Raw genomic sequence first — 19,255 nt, forward strand, 5'->3', positions numbered from 1 at the left:
AAACACAAACTTAAAAAAATAAAATAACATTTCACATATATGAGGCAGCAAAATTAAAATCTAACTATATAGTGGGGAAGATACAAGGAAATGAGAACTCGCAAACACTACCAAAGAAAATGTAAATTATTATAATCACATTGGAGGACAATTTGGTAGTAACAGTAAAGTAAGGCGGATAATGTACAACTTCTCCAACCTGGTAGCTCCACTTCTGAGTATACAACCTAGGGAAATTCTCCCACAGAGTACAAAAAAAAAAAAAAAAAACAACCCACAACCATATGTAAGAATGCTCCATGCAGCACTATCTAATAGTGAGAAATTGGAAACAACTTAAAAAACATCAACAGAAAAATGAGTTAAGTAAAATGTGAAATAACCATAAATTACAATACCAGAAAGTAGCTAAAATGAATGAACTACAGCTATGTATCAACAACACATCTCAAAAACACGTTTAATACAAAAAGAAAGTACCAGATGACAGTACACCATGACACAATTTATATAAACTTTAAAGCTGTAATACATATATATTAGGAAGCAAAAGTTAAGGAAAAAACAAAATCAATATGTCGTAAGGATAACTGATAAACATGGGTACTGATTTTATTAAAAAATTATACTGTACACTGAAATACTTAAACATATATTTGAAATATTTAATGATTATTTTATTGTATTTTTAAAAAACAACGAAGAAGTGAACCACCTGCAAAACTGCCTGGGTACCAGCTCGTATGTTTTGTTCTGTGGCTTCTTCGGAGGCATTATGAAGAACATCTTGGTAGGTGCCATTTTTTGTCCAAGTAGAATTTCGAACATGATCAGCAACATCAGTCCCATTTTCCTGAAGAAAAATACCAAGTTTTTCATATTTCATTAAGAATGCTGCAACAAGATAATAAGCTGAAGAAGTAAACTGGAAATTATTGGGTCCTCCTACTAAGCATCTTCCCAAAATAAATGTTTCATTTGATTACAAAAGCAATATATGTTCACTGTGAAAAAGGTTCTTCCCATTGACAAAAACAAAAAGAAAACAAAAAGTCATCCCTAAGAGTCAGACAGAAATTTTATCATTTCAGATATAGGGACATTTTTCTATGGATATAATGTATGAATCTCCCTTCTGTAACACACTTAAGAATAGGATTATATTACAGTTCTGTAAAACATGAATTCCATTCTAAAGTAAATGACAGAATCCAAATAACTTATTTTTTTAAAATTTTTTAACGTTTATTTATTTAAAAAAAATTTTTTTTTTTCAACGTTTATTTATTTTTGGGACAGAGAGAGACAGAGCATGAATGGGGGAGGGGCACAGAGAGAGAGGGAGACACAGAATCGGAAACAGGCTCCAGGCTCTGAGCTATCAGCCCAGAGCCCGACGCGGGGCTCGAACTCACGGACCGCGAGATCGTGACCTGGCTGAAGTCGGACGCTTAACCGACTGCGCCACCCAGGCGCCCCAACGTTTATTTATTATTGAGAGACAGAGACACAGCATGAGCACAGGAGGGGCAGAAAGAGGGGGAGACACAGAATCTGAAGCAAGCTCCAGGCTCTGAGCTGTCAGCACAGAACCCGACGCAGGGCTTGAACTCAGAAACCCCCAGATCATGACCTGAGCTGACGTCGGATGCTTAACCGACTGAGCCACCCAGGCGCTCCTAAATAACTTATTTTTTAATGTTTATTTATTTTTAAGAGACAGAGAGCGTGAGTGGAGGAGGTGAAGAGAGAGAGAGGATAGTGGATCCAAACCAGGCTCTGTGCTGACAGCAGCAAGCCTGACGCGGGGCTCGAATCCATGAACCATGAAATCATGACCTGAGCTGAAGTCGGACGTCAACTGACAGAGCCACCCAGGCGCCCTTGGAATCCAAATAACTTAAATAAATCAACAGAAAACAGTTTCTATTTGTTTTACTTTAGAGTATTAAAATTCTTATTACCCAAAGACAGAGAATATTAGGTACTTCAAACCACTAAGACTGTATCTTTCTGCCTGAGTGTTAGCTGTCAAACGCCTTGCAGACTAAGGAGTTCCTTTAGGTGAAAAGCCGCAAAAACAGACTCAGTTTTGTTCTCTTTTATTTATTAATTTTTGTAAGTTTCTTTCTAGCTATTTTCTGCTTTTGGTCATTCCTCAACATCTTCAAACAGTCTCTTGTTTTCTTGAATATTCTGTCTAGAGCTTATAAGTGCAATATGCAGGGGATTTATTAGTCTAATACAAACTACTCTGCCATTACCGAAGTAATGGAAATCAGCTCTGTCTGCACAGCCAACACAATATACCACAGTATACTATACCCCTTCTCTTAAACCTCATAATCCTGTGATCAGATATCTACTGAACATTTCTTCCTGAATGACCTAAAAGCACCTCCAACTCAAAATACTTAAAAGTTTATTAACCATGTCCTCCCCATTCTTACCAACCCCTCTAGGCACCATAGTCACCACCACCAAACTTGCTTTTGTAAAAATTCCTAGTCATATGTGAATGGCAACTACCCTGTTGCAAAAGAAACAAACTTGGGACATCTCCCCACTCCTCATTTCTCTCAGCCAATTAATCATCAAGGCATATTGATTTTACCACCGAAGCAGCTCATATCTGTCTTCTTCCTTGTATTTCCATTGCAATTTCCACTGTCCTGGGTACTTATGTCCCTTCTGAACATTGCTAATATTTCCTAACTAGTCTCCTTGCCTCCAATCTACCTTCCATTCTGGGCTTGACATGATCTTCTGAAATATATAACTATCCATGCCATTCTTCTATTCATAATCCTTCAAAGGCTTTCCATTATCTATAATGTAATCCAAGTCACTACAATGGCATATAAATTCTGGCATACACATATAGTATGTACATGATGTATATACATAATATATATATAGTTATGTACAGTAGATATATTTAGGGTCTCTCACATCTTTGTAGATGCTATTCACACCATGTGGTTCCTTCCCTATTTGTTACACGCACTTCATATTATACTACCTCCTGCATGAAGATTTCTCTAAGCCTAAGTAGAGTTAGGTATTCCCTATTTCAGACTCTAGGATCATAGCAATATTCTTTTATAATATTTATTTTTCATGTTTGTCTTCTTGCTAAACCAGAAGTTATGTGAAGGTAGAAAAGATGACTTTTCATGTTTGTATCTCCAACATTGGTTCTCCATGAGGGTATTACAATATTTTACAGGGCACTCTAGGAGTTTGCTGTCACAAGTATGGAGAATATCACTGAGATTTAATAGGATGAGCCAGGGAATGTTAAACATATTACAAGATGCATGACAGTTTGCACACACACACACACACACGGTATTACATGTCTTTTAAGTATCTCACAGATACTAAGTGAATAAAAAAACACATGTATAATTATCCTAATCTGTAACAACTCCATTTTATAATTAAAACCAAATTTTAAATCATTATTATATATATTAAATTTATCAGAAATATAAATCAGTGATTTATATTCGCTGACAGCTCAGAGCCTGGAGCCTGCTTCAGATTCTGTGTCTCCTTCTCTCTCTCTCTCTGCCCCTCCCCCACTTGCAATCTTGTCTCCCTCTCTCAAAAATAAACATTAAAAAAAATTAAAAAAAAAAAAGAATTTATGCTTAAAGAATAAATGATACCAGGTACTCAAATTTCACTTCTCTGTCTTCCCTCCTCTTTTTTTCCTCTATGAGTAAACTCCAGTCTCATCATAGACCAGCTTATTCTGCACTTAAGGATTTTTTTTTTTACACTGCAATGAGCAATAGTATGAAAATTTCCAAGAAAGAATTCAGAATATTCTGGGTTTGTGATAAGTACCAAACTCCTAGAATAAGGCAGGTTAAGGGAGAATTGTAGTTTGGTAAGCATCCTTAAGGAATATGTATTATAACATTCATTTTTATCTAATGCCAGTTTTATATATTATACCTTTTTTACTTAAGTATAATTGACATACAATTATCTATACAAGTTTCAGGTATACAACATGGTGGTTCGACATTTATATACATTATAAAATGATCACCACAATAAGTGGAGTTACCATCTGTCACCTTACAAAGTTATTATAATTCTACTAACTATATCCCCTATGCTGTACTTTATATCCCTGTGACTATAATTTGAAGTTTGTAGCTCTTAATCTCTTTCACCTATTTGGCTTATCTCTCCCACCTTTCCTCCCTCTGGCAACCACTGGCTGGTTCTCTATATTTATGAGTCTGGTCCTGTTTTATTTCTTCATTTGTTTTGTATTTTAGAATCTACATCTAAGTAAAATTAAATAGCATTTCTCTTTCCCTGACCTACTTCACTTAGCATAATACCCTCTGGGTCCATCCATGTTGTTGTAAATGGCAAGATTTCATTCTGTTTTAGGTCTAAGTAACATCTATTGTGTGCGTGTGTGTGTGTTAACAGAGAGAGCACATTTTCTTTATCTATTCATCTACCAATGGGCACGGAGTTGTTTCCATATCTTGGCTACTGAAAATGATGCTGCAAGGAACATAGGAATGCATATATCTTTTTGAATTAGTGTTTTCATTTTTTCAATTAAATATACCCAGAAATGGAATTAATGGATATGGCATTCTTATTTATAATTTTTCAAGTAATCTCCATACTGTTTTCCATAGTGCACCAATTTGCATTCCCACCAACAGTGCAGAGAGTTCCCTCTGCTCCACATCCTCACCAACACTTATTTCTTGTTTTTTGATACTACCATTCTCACATGTGTGAGGTGATACCTCACTGTAGTTTTGATTTGCATTTCCTTAATGATTAATGATGTTGAGCATTTTTTCATGTGTCTGTTGGCCCTATATCCTTCTTTAGAAAAATGTCTATTCAGGATCTCTGTTCATTTTTTAATCAGATTGCTTGGGTTTTCTGGTGTTGAGTTGTAGGAGTTCTTTATATATTTTGAATATAAACCCCTTATTGGATATATCATTTGCAAATATGTTCCCCCATTCGCTAGGAGGCAGTTTTGTTTTGCTGATGGTTTCCTTTGCTGTGCAAAAGCTTTTCAGTTTAATGTAGTACCAACCATTTATTTTTGCTTTTATTGCCCTTGCATGAAGAGGCAGACCCCCCCAAAACAAACAAACAAAAGCAAAAACAAAAGCAAAAAAACATTACTAAGACAGATGTCAAAGAGCTTAATGCCTACGTTTTCTCTTAGGAGTTTTATGGTTTCAGGTCTTACACTTGAGTCTTTAATCCATTTTGAGTTTATTTTTGTGTATGGTGTAAGAAAGTGGTTCAGTTTTCCCACACACTGAAGAAGTAGTCTTTTCTCCATTGTATATTTTTGCTTCTTCTGCCATAGATTTTTAAGTTTATTTTTGTATGCTGTGATTCAACTTATTTATTAGTTTTAACAGTTTTTTGATGGAATCTTTAGTGTTTTCTATGTATAGCATCATGTCATTTCCAAAGTTTTACTTCTTCCTTAACAATTTGGGTGCCTTCTATTTCTTGTTCTTGTCTGATCACTGTGGCTAGGACTTCCAATACCATGTTGAATGAAAGTGGTTAAGAATAGACATCCTTATCTTGTTGTTCCTGATTTTAGAGGAAAAGCTCTCAGTTTTTCATCTTTAAGAATGATGTTAGCTGTGGGTTTTTCATATATGGCTTTTATCATGTTAAAGTATGTTCCTTTTTGCTGAGAGTTTTTATTATAAATGGTTGTTGAATTTTGTCAAGTGCTTTTTCTGCATCTATTGATATGATCATATGGTTTTTACCTTTCATTTTGTTAATGTGGTATATCATGTTGATTTGCAAATGTTGAACCATCCTTGAATCCCTCAAATAAATACCACTTGATCATGGTGAATGATTCTTTTTTTTTTTTTTTTTTTTTTTTTTAATTTTTTTTTTTTCAATGTTTATTTATTTTTGGGACAGAGAGAGACAGAGCATGAATGGGGGAGGGGCAGAGAGAGAGGGAGACACAGAATCGGAAACAGGCTCCAGGCTCTGAGCCATCAGCCCACAGCCTGACACGGGGCTCGAACTCACGGACCGCGAGATCGTGACCTGGCTGAAGTCGGATGCTTAACCGACTGCGCCACCCAGGCGCCCCCAAGGTGAATGATTCTTTTAATGTACTGTTGAATGTAGTTTGCTAATATTTTGTTAAGGATTTTTATATCTGTGTTCATCAAACATATTGACTTGTAGTTTTCTTTTTTTGTATGGTCTGTGTCTGGTTTTGGTATCAGGGTAATGCAGGCCTCACAGAATGTATTTGGAAGGTTTCATTACTCTTCAGTTTTTGGGAATAGTTGGAGAAAAACAGGTATTAACTTTTCTTTAAATGTCTGATGGAATTTGCCTGTGAATCCATCTGGTCCTGGACTTTTGTTAGGAGTTTCTTGATTACTAATTCAATTTCATTACTAAAAATTGTTCTGTTTAGAATTTCTATTTCCTCCTGATTCAGTTTTGGAATACTGAATGTTTCTAGAAACTTACTCATCTTGTAGGTTGTGCAATTTGTTGGCATATAATTTTTCAAAGTTGTCATATAATTTTTCATAGTAGTCTCTTACAAATAGCTTTTGTATTTCTGTTGTATCAGTTGTTGCTTCTTCCTCTTCATTTCTGATTTTATTTATTTAGGTCCTCTCTCTTTTTCTTGATAAGTCTAGTTAAAGTTACCAATTTTATCTTTTCAAAGAACCAGCTCTCAGTTTCATCATCTTTTCTATTGTATTTTTAGCCTCTGTTTCATTTATTTTTCCTTTCATCTTTATTTCTTCTACCAACTTTTGGTTTTATTCTTCTTTTTCTATCTAGTTCTTTTAGGTATAAAGTTAAATTGTTTATTTGAGATTTTTCTTGATTCTTCAGGTAGGCTTGTGTTTATACAAACTTCTTAGAACTGCTTTTGCTGTGTTCCAAAGATTGAGGAACGTTGTCTTCGTTTTTATTTATCTCAAAGTATTTTTTTAATTTTTTATTTTTCTTTTGAGAGAGAGAGCACACATGCCAGCAGAGAAAGGGCAGAGGGAGGGAGAATCTTAAGCAGGCTCAACACTCAGTGCAGAGCCTGATGTGGGGTTCAATCCCACAACCCTGGGAATCATGACCCAAGCCAAAATCAAGAGTTGGATGCTCAATCAACCAGGCCACACAGGTGCTCCCAAGGTTATTTTTTTTATTTCTTTGCTGACCCACTGCTTGTTTAGTCTCCATGTCTTTATGCTTTTTCCAGTTTTTCCTAATTTATTTCTAGTTTCATAATGTTGTGGTTGGAAAAGATGCTTGATATGATCTCAACCTTCTTACATTTACTAAGACTTGTTTTGTGGCCTAATACGTGATCTATCCTGCAGAATGTTCCATGAGCACTTATAAAAAATGTGTATTCTGTTGTTTTTCAATGGAATGTTCTGTACATATTTGTTAAGTCCATCTGGTCTAATGTCTCACTCAAAGTGACTGTTTCTTTATTAAGTTTCTGTCTGTTGGGGTGCTGTGCCGACAGCTCAGGGCCTGGAGCCTGCTTCTGATTCTGTGTCTCCCTCTCTCTCTGCCCCTCCCCTGCTCACACTCTGTCTCTGTCTCAAAAATAAATACACATTAAAAAAAATTTAATTTTCTGCCTGGACAATCAATCCATTGATGTAAGTGGGATGTTAATGTTCCCTATCACTGTATTACTGTCAATTTCTCCTTTATGTCTATTAATATTTAAATATTTAGATGCTCCTATATTGGATGCATGTATATTTACAAATACATTCTTTTGTTGAATTGCTTCCTTCATCATTATGTAATGCCCTTCTTCTCTTTTAGTCTTTGTTTTAAAGTTTATTGTGTCTGATACAAGTATTACTACTCCAGTTTTATTGATCATTTCCATTTGCATAGGATATCTCTTCCATCCCATCACTTTCAGTCTGTATGTGTCATATAGGCAACATACAAATGGGTCTTTTTTTTTAATCTATTTAGTTACTTTATGACTTTTGATTGAGCATTTACTCCATGTACATTAAAGTAATTACTGACAGGTATGTACTTATTGTCATTTTGTTCATTGTTTTCTAGCTGTTTTTGTAGTTCTCTGTTCCTTTCTTAGTGTCTTGCTATGTCTTGATAACTTTCCTCAGTATTATGCTTGGATTTCTTTATTTTTTGTGCACCTATCATAGGTTTTTTTTTTTTTTTAATTTTTTTTTTAATTTTTTTTTCAACGTTTTTATTTATTTTTGGGACAGAGAGAGACAGAGCATGAATGGGGGAGGGGCAGAGAGAGAGGGAGACACAGAATCAGAAACAGGCTCCAGGCTCTGAGCCACCAGCCCAGAGCCTGACGCGGGGCTCGAACTCACGGACCGCGAGATCGTGACCTGGCTGAAGTCGGACACTTAACCGACTGCGCCACCCAGGCGCCCCATATCATAGGTTTTTTGCTTGTGGGTGCCATACATAAGGTTCGTGTATAACACCCCATGTATATAGTCATATATTTTAAGTTGAGGATCACTTAAGTTCAAATACATTCTAAATGCATTACATTTTTACCTCCCCTTCATCATGTATTAGGTATTTGACACCATATTTTACATGTTTTTTGCGTATCCCTTACCTATTTATTTTAAATGTAGCTGATTTGACTACTTTTTTCTTTTAACCTTCATGCTAGCTTTACAAGTAACTGACCTATTTCCTTTATTATATGTTTCCTTTTACCAGTTGTAGGAGTGCTGACAATACTGACTCCACCTGTGGCTCTCCATCTTGTTCATATTCATTCAATAACCTGTCTTGGGCTACATGTTCCAGGCCCTTAGAGATTAATATACATACTTTAAAAGTGTCTTCCAAGGCTGGGATGGAGGGAGCCCTCTTTGGCCTCCCATGAATCTGTTAGAGATATCACAGTCTTTTTCCTTCATGATGCACAAGTGGTACCACAAGATCTATTTAAAGGTTACCTGTCAATTAGGTGCATGCAAATCTTTTGAGGTGCATGCGAGCCCTTTGATCACATAATAACACCCTTCTGCGCATCTCTTGTCCCATAAAATATGTGGGCTTAAGGTCCAGACTCTGTGGAGAATAGCTGTACAGCACCTAAATCATTGTCTGCCTGACCCCTGGTCGGTAAGTTACAATAATAAAACTCTGTAAACCATATGGAGTTGCCTTCTTTGATTTCCAGTCTCAAAATGTTTTCTCAGTTTTGAGAATACTTTACTGTCCCTCCCCTACTTTCTCATACCAGTGAAATGTTTTCCTCCTTTCATAATTTTCTTACTTCTAGTTATGGCTTCTTCTTTTCTGCATAAAGATGTCATTTTAACATTTCCTGTAAGGCTGTGCTGTGTGATGAACACTTCTAACTTGTTTGTCTGAGAATCTCTCTCCAGTTCTGAATTATAGCCTTGCAGTATATTCTTACTTGCAGGTTTTTTCCTTTGAGCACATTAAACATTTCAAGCCACTCTCTCTAGGCCTGCGAAGTTTTTGCTGAAAACACAGTTCAGAGTCTTATAGGTAGGTGTTCCCTTGTATGTAAGTTGCTTTTATCTTACTGCTTTTAAAATTGTCTCTTTGGGGCACCTGGGTGGCTTATCAGTTAAGCATCTGACTCTTGATTTTAGTTCAGGTCATGATCTCACAGTTTGTGGAATCCAGCCTTGCATCAGGCTCCACGCTGACGGCATGGAGCCTGCTTGGGATTCTCGCTCTCCCTCTCTCTCTCTCTCTCTCTGCCCCTCCCTGGCTGGCACGTGCACACACACACACACATTCTCTCAAAATAAATTAAAAAAACTTACAAAAAATAAAAATAAAAATAAAATTCTCTATCTTTAACTTATGGCATTTTAATTCTTATGTGTCTTGTGTGGACATCTTTGGGTTCATCCTATTTGGGGCTATCTATGCTTCCTGAACGTGGATGTCTGTTTCCTGCCCCAGGTTAGGAAAGTTCTCAGCTGTTATTTCTTCAAATAAGCTCCTTTCTCACTCCCTTCTTCTGGGACCCACTATAATGCAAATGTTAATACTTTCAATGTTGCTCCAGAGGTCCCTTACCTTATCTTACATAAAATTATTTTTCCTTTTGCTGCTCAACTTGGATGATTTCCACTATTCTGTCTTCCAGATCACTGATCCATTCTTCTGCATTCTCTTCCTGAGTGTTGATTCCCTCTGGTGTATTTTTCATTTGAGTTATACTATTCTTCAGCTCTGATTTTTTAAAAAATATTTTCTATCTCTTTGTTGAAGTTCTGAATTTATCCACTCTGCTCCTAAATTCAGTGAGCATCTTTATGACTATCACTTTTAACTCTTTATCAGGTAGATTGTTTAATTCCTTTTTAGTATTTTTCTGAGATTTTTTTTTTCTTATTCTTTCATTTGGAACATATTCCTGTCTCCTCATTCTGTCTGACTCTGTGTTTGTTTCCATGCATTAGGCAGTAGGTCAGCTACATCCCCTGTTCTCAAAGGTAGCAGCCTTGTGTGGAAGGTGTCCTCTGGGGTCCAGAAGCACAATCCCCTCCCCTGCCATCACCAAAACCAGGTGCTCTCCTCTGTGTGCAGCATGCACCCTTCAGTTGTGAATGAGCTCTGACTGCTTGGACATTCTGGTAGGCAGGGCCTGTTGGTTGCAGTGCCCAGGCAGGACTGCTATAGGTGCATTGGTGGGAGGAGTTGGACCCTGGCACAGCTGGCTGAAAGGCCCAGGCATGATACTGTGCATGTGCTGGTAGACAGGACCAGTCTCTCATTTGCCCAGGGCAGGAGTCACTTTGGAGGGACACCAGTCACAGTCAATGCTGCCCACTGGGTGTGGCAGGGTGGGAGCAGCTTAAGAGGGAGTCTGCTGGAAGGGTGGACTGGTTTTGCAGGGGAATGCCAAAGTGGGGCAACTGGTGCTAGCAATGTAGGTGGAGAGTGTCAGAACTGGAGCCCTTAAGATAGCTAGCTAAACAAGGGCAAGAAAATGGTACCTACTAGTTTTTCCATTTCCAAAGAAAAGTCCCTACAGACCCCTGCCCCTCCAGCATATGCCCTAAAATTAGTCAATAAATATCCTTCATGTATAGCTCAGGTGCTCTGCAAACTGCTGCCTCTGTGCTGGGTCTCAGAGTGAGTGAGATTGTGTGCGGGACCTTTAAGAGCATTATCTCAGTTTCCTATAGTCCTCCCCAACCAGCACCCCCACCCACACCAGCTGTCCCAGAGTTAAGGCCCAGTGATTTTGAAAGCTCCTAAAGTTAAGTTCTGCTGACTTTCAAAGCCAGACATTGTGGGGGCTCATTTTTCCTGTGCAGATCTCCTGGGTGTGGGTGTACAATGTGGGGCTCAACCCCCTTGCTCCTCAAGAAAGGAACCTCTGTGCCTGTGCTATCAAACCACTTGTGGGTTGCTGGGCGGGAGGTTTGGTTCCCAACCTGACTACCTCTCTGCCACACTTACCCTTCTCAAGGTGGCTTTTTCTTTCTTCTTTTTTAAAGTAAGCTCTACACACCTAGCATGGGGCTCAAACTCACAACAGTGAGATTAAGAGTCACATGCTCTACCAACTAAGCCAGCCAGGCATCCCGTATTTTTTTCATTTATCTTTAGCTATGCAAGAGCTGGTCTCCTAGTCCTCAGGTCTTTCTCTGTGAGTGTCCCTTTGTATGTAGTTGTAGCCCTGATATGTCCATGGGAAGAGGTGAGCTCAGGATCTTCCTGTACTCTGCCACCCTCCTATTAGTCTCAATTATTATACCTTTTATAATGGCATCTAATTTTGATCTAGACAATGAATTAAAGAATCAGTATATAACCTCAATATTAATTTTTCAAAGTTGTGACATCAAAGAGCTTTAAGACAGGGTAACTAAGGTAACTACCATATTACCTAAGCTGCAAAATATATTAAAAGGTATCTTTAACTTCCTATTAAATATATGTGCATGTGTTATACTTTCATGAAAGTCTCATCTATTAAACTTATACTAAAATATGTAAATATTATCAGTTTACCTCTTCTCTCTTTTCTCCTTCTTCCATTGAAATAACACGGTCTGTGACATTGTCAATACAAGGTAAGTCTGAAGAGGAGATCACAATTTCTTCAGGCTCTTGCATAAACAAAGGTTTTTCTTCTTGCTGGATCCATTCTTGATATACTTTTACCACTTTTCTCATAGCTGCTGCTTCACAAATTGGTAATAAAAATGCCTAGTGGAAAAAAAAGAGAACATACATGGTGATACTTTTTTCTTTGCCACAAACCGCTAATACATGCATTTTTATCTTGTTATAAATTACGATATAAATGACTCTTAAAAAGTTAAAGTCAATCAATTCATTGTCAGAAAGAGACTTTTGTCTCCAAGTAATTTGTATATACGATGACACAGAAATGCTTTTGGTAGGGGCACCTGGCTGGCTCAGTCAGGACAGCATGCAACTCTTGATCTCCAGGTCGTGAGTTCAAGCCCCATGTTGGGTGTAGTGATTGCTTAAAAATAAAAGCTTAAAAAAAAGAAATGTTTTCGGTAGATAGACACAGATTTCAAGTGCAAGAAGCCAAGATTTGTTTCAATTGTGCTATCTCAGAATGAAAATATTCGTTTCATGAAATAACTATGCTCCTACAAAGCTTAATATAAATATCACTTTTGATAATATACATTTGTAACTTATTATTTTTTTAGATTACTACTACAATAAACTTTGATATAGGAACTTAATTAAAATTAAATCTGACTCCAAGAAGTAATACAAATTACATGTAAAAGGCAACTATAAGCACATAAAGAAAACACATTGCAGTTTTATTTCATTTTACATATAATAAAGTTAAATAAGTTAAATAATAAGGCAAACACAAAATATTAAAAGGAATATCTTACAATTATTCTTTCCTTTATGTACTTTTCTGGGTTGCTTTAACTTTAAAAAAAAGTAAATATTTTCATCACAAAAATGTAACATATTCACAACAAAAAAACTTTTTACACAATTCAGGCAGGCAAAAACAAAACAGTAAAAATACTCTTTTTTAAAAAAAAATTTTTAACGTTTATTTTTGAGAGACAGAGACAGAGTGAGTGGGGGAGGAACAGAGAGAGAGAGGGAGACCCAGAATACGAAGCAGGCTCCAGGCTCTGAGCTGTCAGCACAGAGCCCGACGCGGGGCTCGAACTCACAAGCCATGAGATCATGACCTGAGCTGAAGTCAGACGCTCAACTGACTGAGCCACCCAGGGGCCCCAACAGTAAAAATACTCCTAATCTCACTACCCAAATTCCTTTCTTTATGCATGTTTGTGTTCATGTGGCTACATTTTTACTGGACTTTCTCTTTACACACAGAAATGGAATTAAATTGCTTTTAATTTTTCCTTTTACAACCAGTACCTATTAATTTCAACTCTAAAAGCCACAAGACCTTTACCTAAAACCCTGGCACTTCCTCCTATAGAGCTATTAGTAGGTATATTTAATAATTATCATGGGGTCAAGTACTTTATCTGAATGAAACTAACCAAGAAAATCAGCTTTCCAAGATAACGATGAAAAGTTAATGTGTAATATCAACAGGACATTTAATGCAGTTTTGGTAACTTTTATTTATTTGCTGTTGTTAATTCCCTAGCAATTTACATACTTGCTACTTTCTTTTATCTAAAAAAACAAACCCATTCCCAAACTCTCATTCTCATATTCTAGCAGCTTAATGGTCAATGATATGATTTGGATCATCACTGTCTGCTCTAAGAATATTTATTTCATAATTGCAGCAACATCTCAGCTTTCTTAAAAAGGTTCAAAGTATAGGGGCGCCTGGGTGGCTCAGTTGATTAGGAGTCCAACTTCGGCTCTGGTCATGATCTCATGGTTTGTGGGTTCGAGCCCCACACGTCGGGCTCTATGCTGACAGCTCAGAGCCTGGAGCCTGCTTTGGATTCTATCTCCCTCTCTCTCTCTGTCCCTCCCTTGCTCACTTTCTCTTTCTCAAAAAAATAAAATATGTTATAAAAAAAAAAAAAAAGGTTCAAAGTATAAGAAAAAAATCTCAATCTCAAAAGTTTTATTCTCAGATACTGAAAAATGAATTTTTAAAATTGGCATGAAAACCCTCTGTAGTTTTTGCTCAATTTTACTATTAACCTAAAGCTGATCTAAAACAAAGTTTTAATCATTTAAAAAATATTAATAATATCCACAGCTGGTATTTATTAATGCATAAACTGTCACACCATATCCCAAGTGGCCTAATGAATTTACTAAAACCCAGAGTGTATATAACCTTTGTCCTTGTAAGCTCTAAAGTCTGATTTTGCCAACACACTAAATATGAATCTTATGGAAAGACTGAGATTAGCCATGGCTAAAAAAACAGATGCACAAAAACCAGAGTGCCGATTTATACATTTACAACGAGAAATAACTGTCACAGAAACCAGAACATTCAAAACCATACATCAGCACCTTGTCCCTATGAAGAAGCACCAATCACATCAATTATTAACTGATAATAAGGAAAGTTATCATTCAAAAAACATATTTAAATCTATATGTTCAGCAAATTTTGTTTGTAGATAGACCTACAAGAGGTCATCTCCAGTTTTGATTCTATGACCATAAAACTACGACACAAACAAAAACTACATGGAGATGGAATAAAAACAACAGGAGAAAGAAAAATCAAATATTTAACAGTATTAGCTGAAGATAATCTGATCCAGTTTTGTGAATTTGGTAGCTATGACTCTCTTCTTCAGTGAATAAACAGTAATAAAACATGATCTCTGAATTTTTAATATTTTTTTATTATTAACCAACCCAGATTATGATAAACACATTCTTTAAGATAAATCAAGTACAGTGAGCATTCAGCAGACCCGGGAAATTTTTTCTTTTTTATTTTTTTCTTTAACTTAAAAAAATTTTTTTTAATGTTTATTTTTGAAAGAGAGAGAAAAAGAGAGAGACTGACCGAGTGGGGGAGGGGCAGAGAGAGAAGGAGACACAGAATTGGAAGCAGGCTCCAAGCTCTGAGCTTGAGTCAGCAGAGAGCCTGACGAGGGTCTCAAAGTCACAAACCGTGAGATTATGACCGAAGCCAAAGTCCAATGCTTAACTAACTGAGGCACCCAGGCATCCCACTGTCTTCTGAAAGCAGTGGTTTGCATTTTGGTCTCAGAACCCCTACCCTACTATATGTTAACACAAATAACAGGTTTTCCAAAATACATTGCTTTACATTTTTGCAAATATCATTAATGTTTAGCTTAATAAAAGACAGTGGGGGGACACTTGGGTGGCTCAGTCAATTAAGATCTGACTCTTGATTTCAGCTCAGGTCACGATCTCAAGATCCTGAGATGGAGCCTGCTTGGGATTCTCTCTCTCCCTCTCTCTCTGCCCTTCCCCTGCTCACTGCCCTCTCCCTCAAATAAATACACATTTAAAAATAAATAAATAAATGGGAGACAGATGGATTCTCTTATCTGCTTGTTTCTGCATTCAATCTGACACAATATCACGTATCAGGTATCTCTGGAAAACTTTACTTCACACTCATGAAAGAATGACAGTGAAAAAAGTAAATAAAATTTTATTTTGTCATGAAAATAGTTTTGACTTCCCAGAAGCCTCAAACCACAGTTTTCAATCTATTGCCTTAAAGTGACTTTGCAGAAAAAAAATTTACACACATATAATTATATACATATGTATGAAATATTATATACGTAGGTATTATCATATACAGATATAATTATACACATACAGACATAAATATATAATGCCTGGAGTGCATATATGCCTTTCTATTGAACATAGAGAATAACTTTATCATTTCAAATGATTTGGGGGATTTTATGCTTTATAGTTGTATCTTTGTTTTAAAGACAAATAACAATATAAATATCTTCATCTGAGGTAAAACTCAATCATTACACTGGCCCTAAAATAACATCATCAACTATATAACAAATTATTTCAAGAGTTAGTTTCTAGAAATAAATGTTAGCCCTCAGGTAGCACTAATAAAGTACCTGGTACTCAACAGTTACAGAACTTCTTGATTCATTCACCAAATATTTATTAGGTGCCTACTCTATGCCAGGCACTGAGGATATGATGAATGAATATGAGAAGTATTCATGGAGGGTAGAAAAAAAGATTAAAATTTTAAAAATAATTTTTAAATAAATATAAAACTCAGAAGAGGTACTATGAAGAAAATAATTTTCAAAAACAAAGATACTTACTATGTGTGTGTATGTGTGCATGTGTCTGTGTGTGTGCATATGCATACAGGTGCATCTATTTTTGGGTGGTCATGGAAGACTTCTCTGGTGTAGCCATATTTAAAAGTAATAAAAGATGAGTATCAGGTTAGAAAAAAAAGGGATAAAGGGTAAAGAGGAAAGAAAGGAGGGTTGAAGGATGGAAATTCAGATAGGGAAAACAGTAATTGTGAAAGCTTTGAGGATGATAATTTTGAGAAACATTAAGTAAACATATTTCTACTAAACTTATTTGCCTACAGAAAGACTTGTGCTCTAGCTGGGACTGCTAGGGGCAAAGTCATTAGATGGTCATATACCTGATAATTAATGGAGTATTTTATCTATATTGTAGAACATCTGAGCCTTCAAAGTAAGGAAAGAAACTATTTCACAAATTCTCAATTTTGAAAATTTATCAGCATTACTGCAAGTAAAAATAGCTTTCCCACTATATACCTAATCTTAGAAATTAATCCCTTTTCAAAACATGAATGATCCATTGGTGTCACCATCCTCAAATTTATTTTTCCTTAAGTTTTGCCTTAAAAATCACTTAAAAAATAATTATCAGAATAAAAACATCTCCAAGGACTTCAGTCTCCAGCAATATCATTTAAAAGATACCCTGGAATCTTCCTGCATAGAACACCTAAAAACCGTCACATCAATAAATACAACGGACCTTTTTAAATGAATGGCTCAGCTTGTAAAGATATTCTGAGTCTAGACCAAAATGTGTGTATTAATCCAGACAGCAAGGGAGCAATGAAGCTGCTGGCTATTGCCCTGGATAGCCTAGAGTGTTGGGTTTAAATAGCTACCTGTTCAGAGGGGAGAGACAGATCAGGCTCCTATGTGTAAAACTGACACCAATGTAGGCAACCTGAATACAAAGGTGAGCTAGGAAGGGAAGGCAAAAAATCTCAACTCCAGAGAAGAGTCAGTGAGGAAACTTGTCTACTGACTTCGTGTAGGGGAATAGGAGGGAAGAACACCCTTTCCTGCAAATTCATATTCTCAGGCTGATCATCACATAACTTTGAGTGGTGCAAAGTAGGAAGAATCATAAACTGAGAATTATAATTTAAAGTAAACCGAGGCTGGGATGCCTGGCTGGCTCATTTGGTAGAGTATGTGACTCTTAATCTCAGGGTCATGAGTTCAAGATCTACACTGGGCATACAATAGAGCTTACTGAAAAGTTAAAATAAAATTAAATTAAAAATAAATAAAGTAAACCAAGGTTGACAGGACCACCAAATACCTGGGAGAAGCAAGAGCATTTCTTCTCTAGAGGAACACATCTTTCAACCCAAGTTTCAAATTAATTCCCACAAAATTCCACAGAAATGTAAATCCGTAACACAAAAACCCAAAATAAACAAACAAGGGTGAAAACAGAAACAACAACCAAGAAGGCCAAAACTACAAAAACTAGCTGATAGAGGTAGTAGAATAGGGAATATAAAATGAACATTTTTAACATGTTTTACTTAAGAAAATGAATATGAATAAAGAATGAATGAGCCACTGCAAAAAGGGACTACGGCAGATGTGAAAAATAAGCAAATGCAAATTAAAAAATTTTAAATATAAAGAACATTATTAAAAACTCAATAAGGGGAATTCTGTTTCCAAGAGTATGGTGGACTAGTAACTCAACAAACCTTCTGATTGAAAAATCAAAATGTATATTAAAAATACATTTAATCTTTTTGTTATTTTAATTTTTTATGTTTATTTATTTACATAGAGTGTGAGAGGGGAAGGGAGAGAAAGAGAGGGAGAGAGACCAAGCAGGTTCAATGCTTAGCATGGAGCTGGACATGGGGCTCAATCCCATGACCCCAAGATCATGACCTGAGTCGAAATCAAGAGCTGGATGCTTAACCAACTGAGCCACCCAGGTGCCCCAACTTTAATCTTTTTAAACACATTGATAAGCCAAAAAGCAGAAAAAAATATTCAAAAATAAAAACCTATATGAAATCCAAACTCAGTGAGCTAAGTTTTAGGAGGAGCAAGAAAGCTGGCTTTCACTCTGAGTGGAACCAATTACTTTGGTTTCCATGGACCTATTGTGCCAAAGCAGGGAGAACAACAGGAAAACTAAACAAAGTCAGAACTACATACTGTCAGTGCAATGCTGAATGAGAAATAAACCCAACCATTAAAAGTTTGTAAAGAAAACTGCCCATACCTAGATGCAGAGTAGATAACAATAACAACAAAAATCTCCCCAGACACACTGTAACTAAAAGCTAGCCTTAACATAGTTTTATATTCTGTGTTCATATTATGTGGCTAGCTTGAACCTCAAATCAAGGATTCAATTTAACGACAGGTTGTTAGTGTCTCTTTGCACCTAGAAGCAGCAAATGCAACTCATTTCTGAGAGAATCAACCTTTAATAAACCAAATCAGCAAGTAAAGATGTAAGATGAAAAAGCTCAGAGTCAAAATTCTAAATTTCTGAAATCATGAAATATTGGAAGAAACCTTAAGAGAATACACCACAATAAGAAAGAGAACATAGAAACAAAATATGGTATGATCAGATCAAAAACACCTCAGGAATATTACAATGATCAATCAATATAAAATAACTATGTTTAGTATAAATAAGTAAAACATAAGAACTAGAAACAATAAAATTGAGCAGACTTGCCAATTTCCAGAAGCAGCTGTAATTAAAAAGGAAGTACCCAGGGGCGCCTGGGTGGCGCAGTCGGTTAAGCGTCCGACTTCAGCCAGGTCACGATCTCGCAGTCCGTGAGTTCGAGCCCCGCGTCAGGCTCTGGGCTGATGGCTCAGAGCCTGGAGCCGGTTTCCGATTCTGTGTCTCCCTCTCTCTCTGCCCCTCCCCCGTTCATGCTCTGTCTCTCTCTGTCCCAAAAATAAATAAACGTTGAAAAAAAAAAAAAATTAAAAAAAAATAT

The 19,255-nt window shown here is 36.4% G+C and overlaps 1 protein-coding gene across 13 annotated transcripts in view; it reads right to left on the reverse strand.

Moving 5' to 3' along the window:
* Positions 1 to 19,255, reverse strand: part of RALGAPA1 (Ral GTPase activating protein catalytic subunit alpha 1) — a 281,757-nt gene that overhangs the window by 182,493 nt on the left and 80,009 nt on the right. For all 13 annotated transcript variants that reach the window (XM_045450711.1, XM_045450709.1, XM_045450708.1 and 10 more), the window contains exons 11-12: positions 12,052 to 12,249; positions 716 to 853 (exon numbers count right to left, since the gene is read on the reverse strand). In XM_045450711.1, the coding sequence (XP_045306667.1) occupies positions 716 to 853; positions 12,052 to 12,249 (336 nt within the window). The remainder of the gene's footprint in view (positions 1 to 715; positions 854 to 12,051; positions 12,250 to 19,255) is intronic.

This window comes from Leopardus geoffroyi, chromosome B3, assembly GCF_018350155.1.
Source record: "Leopardus geoffroyi isolate Oge1 chromosome B3, O.geoffroyi_Oge1_pat1.0, whole genome shotgun sequence".
Lineage (NCBI taxonomy): Eukaryota > Metazoa > Chordata > Mammalia > Carnivora > Felidae > Leopardus > Leopardus geoffroyi.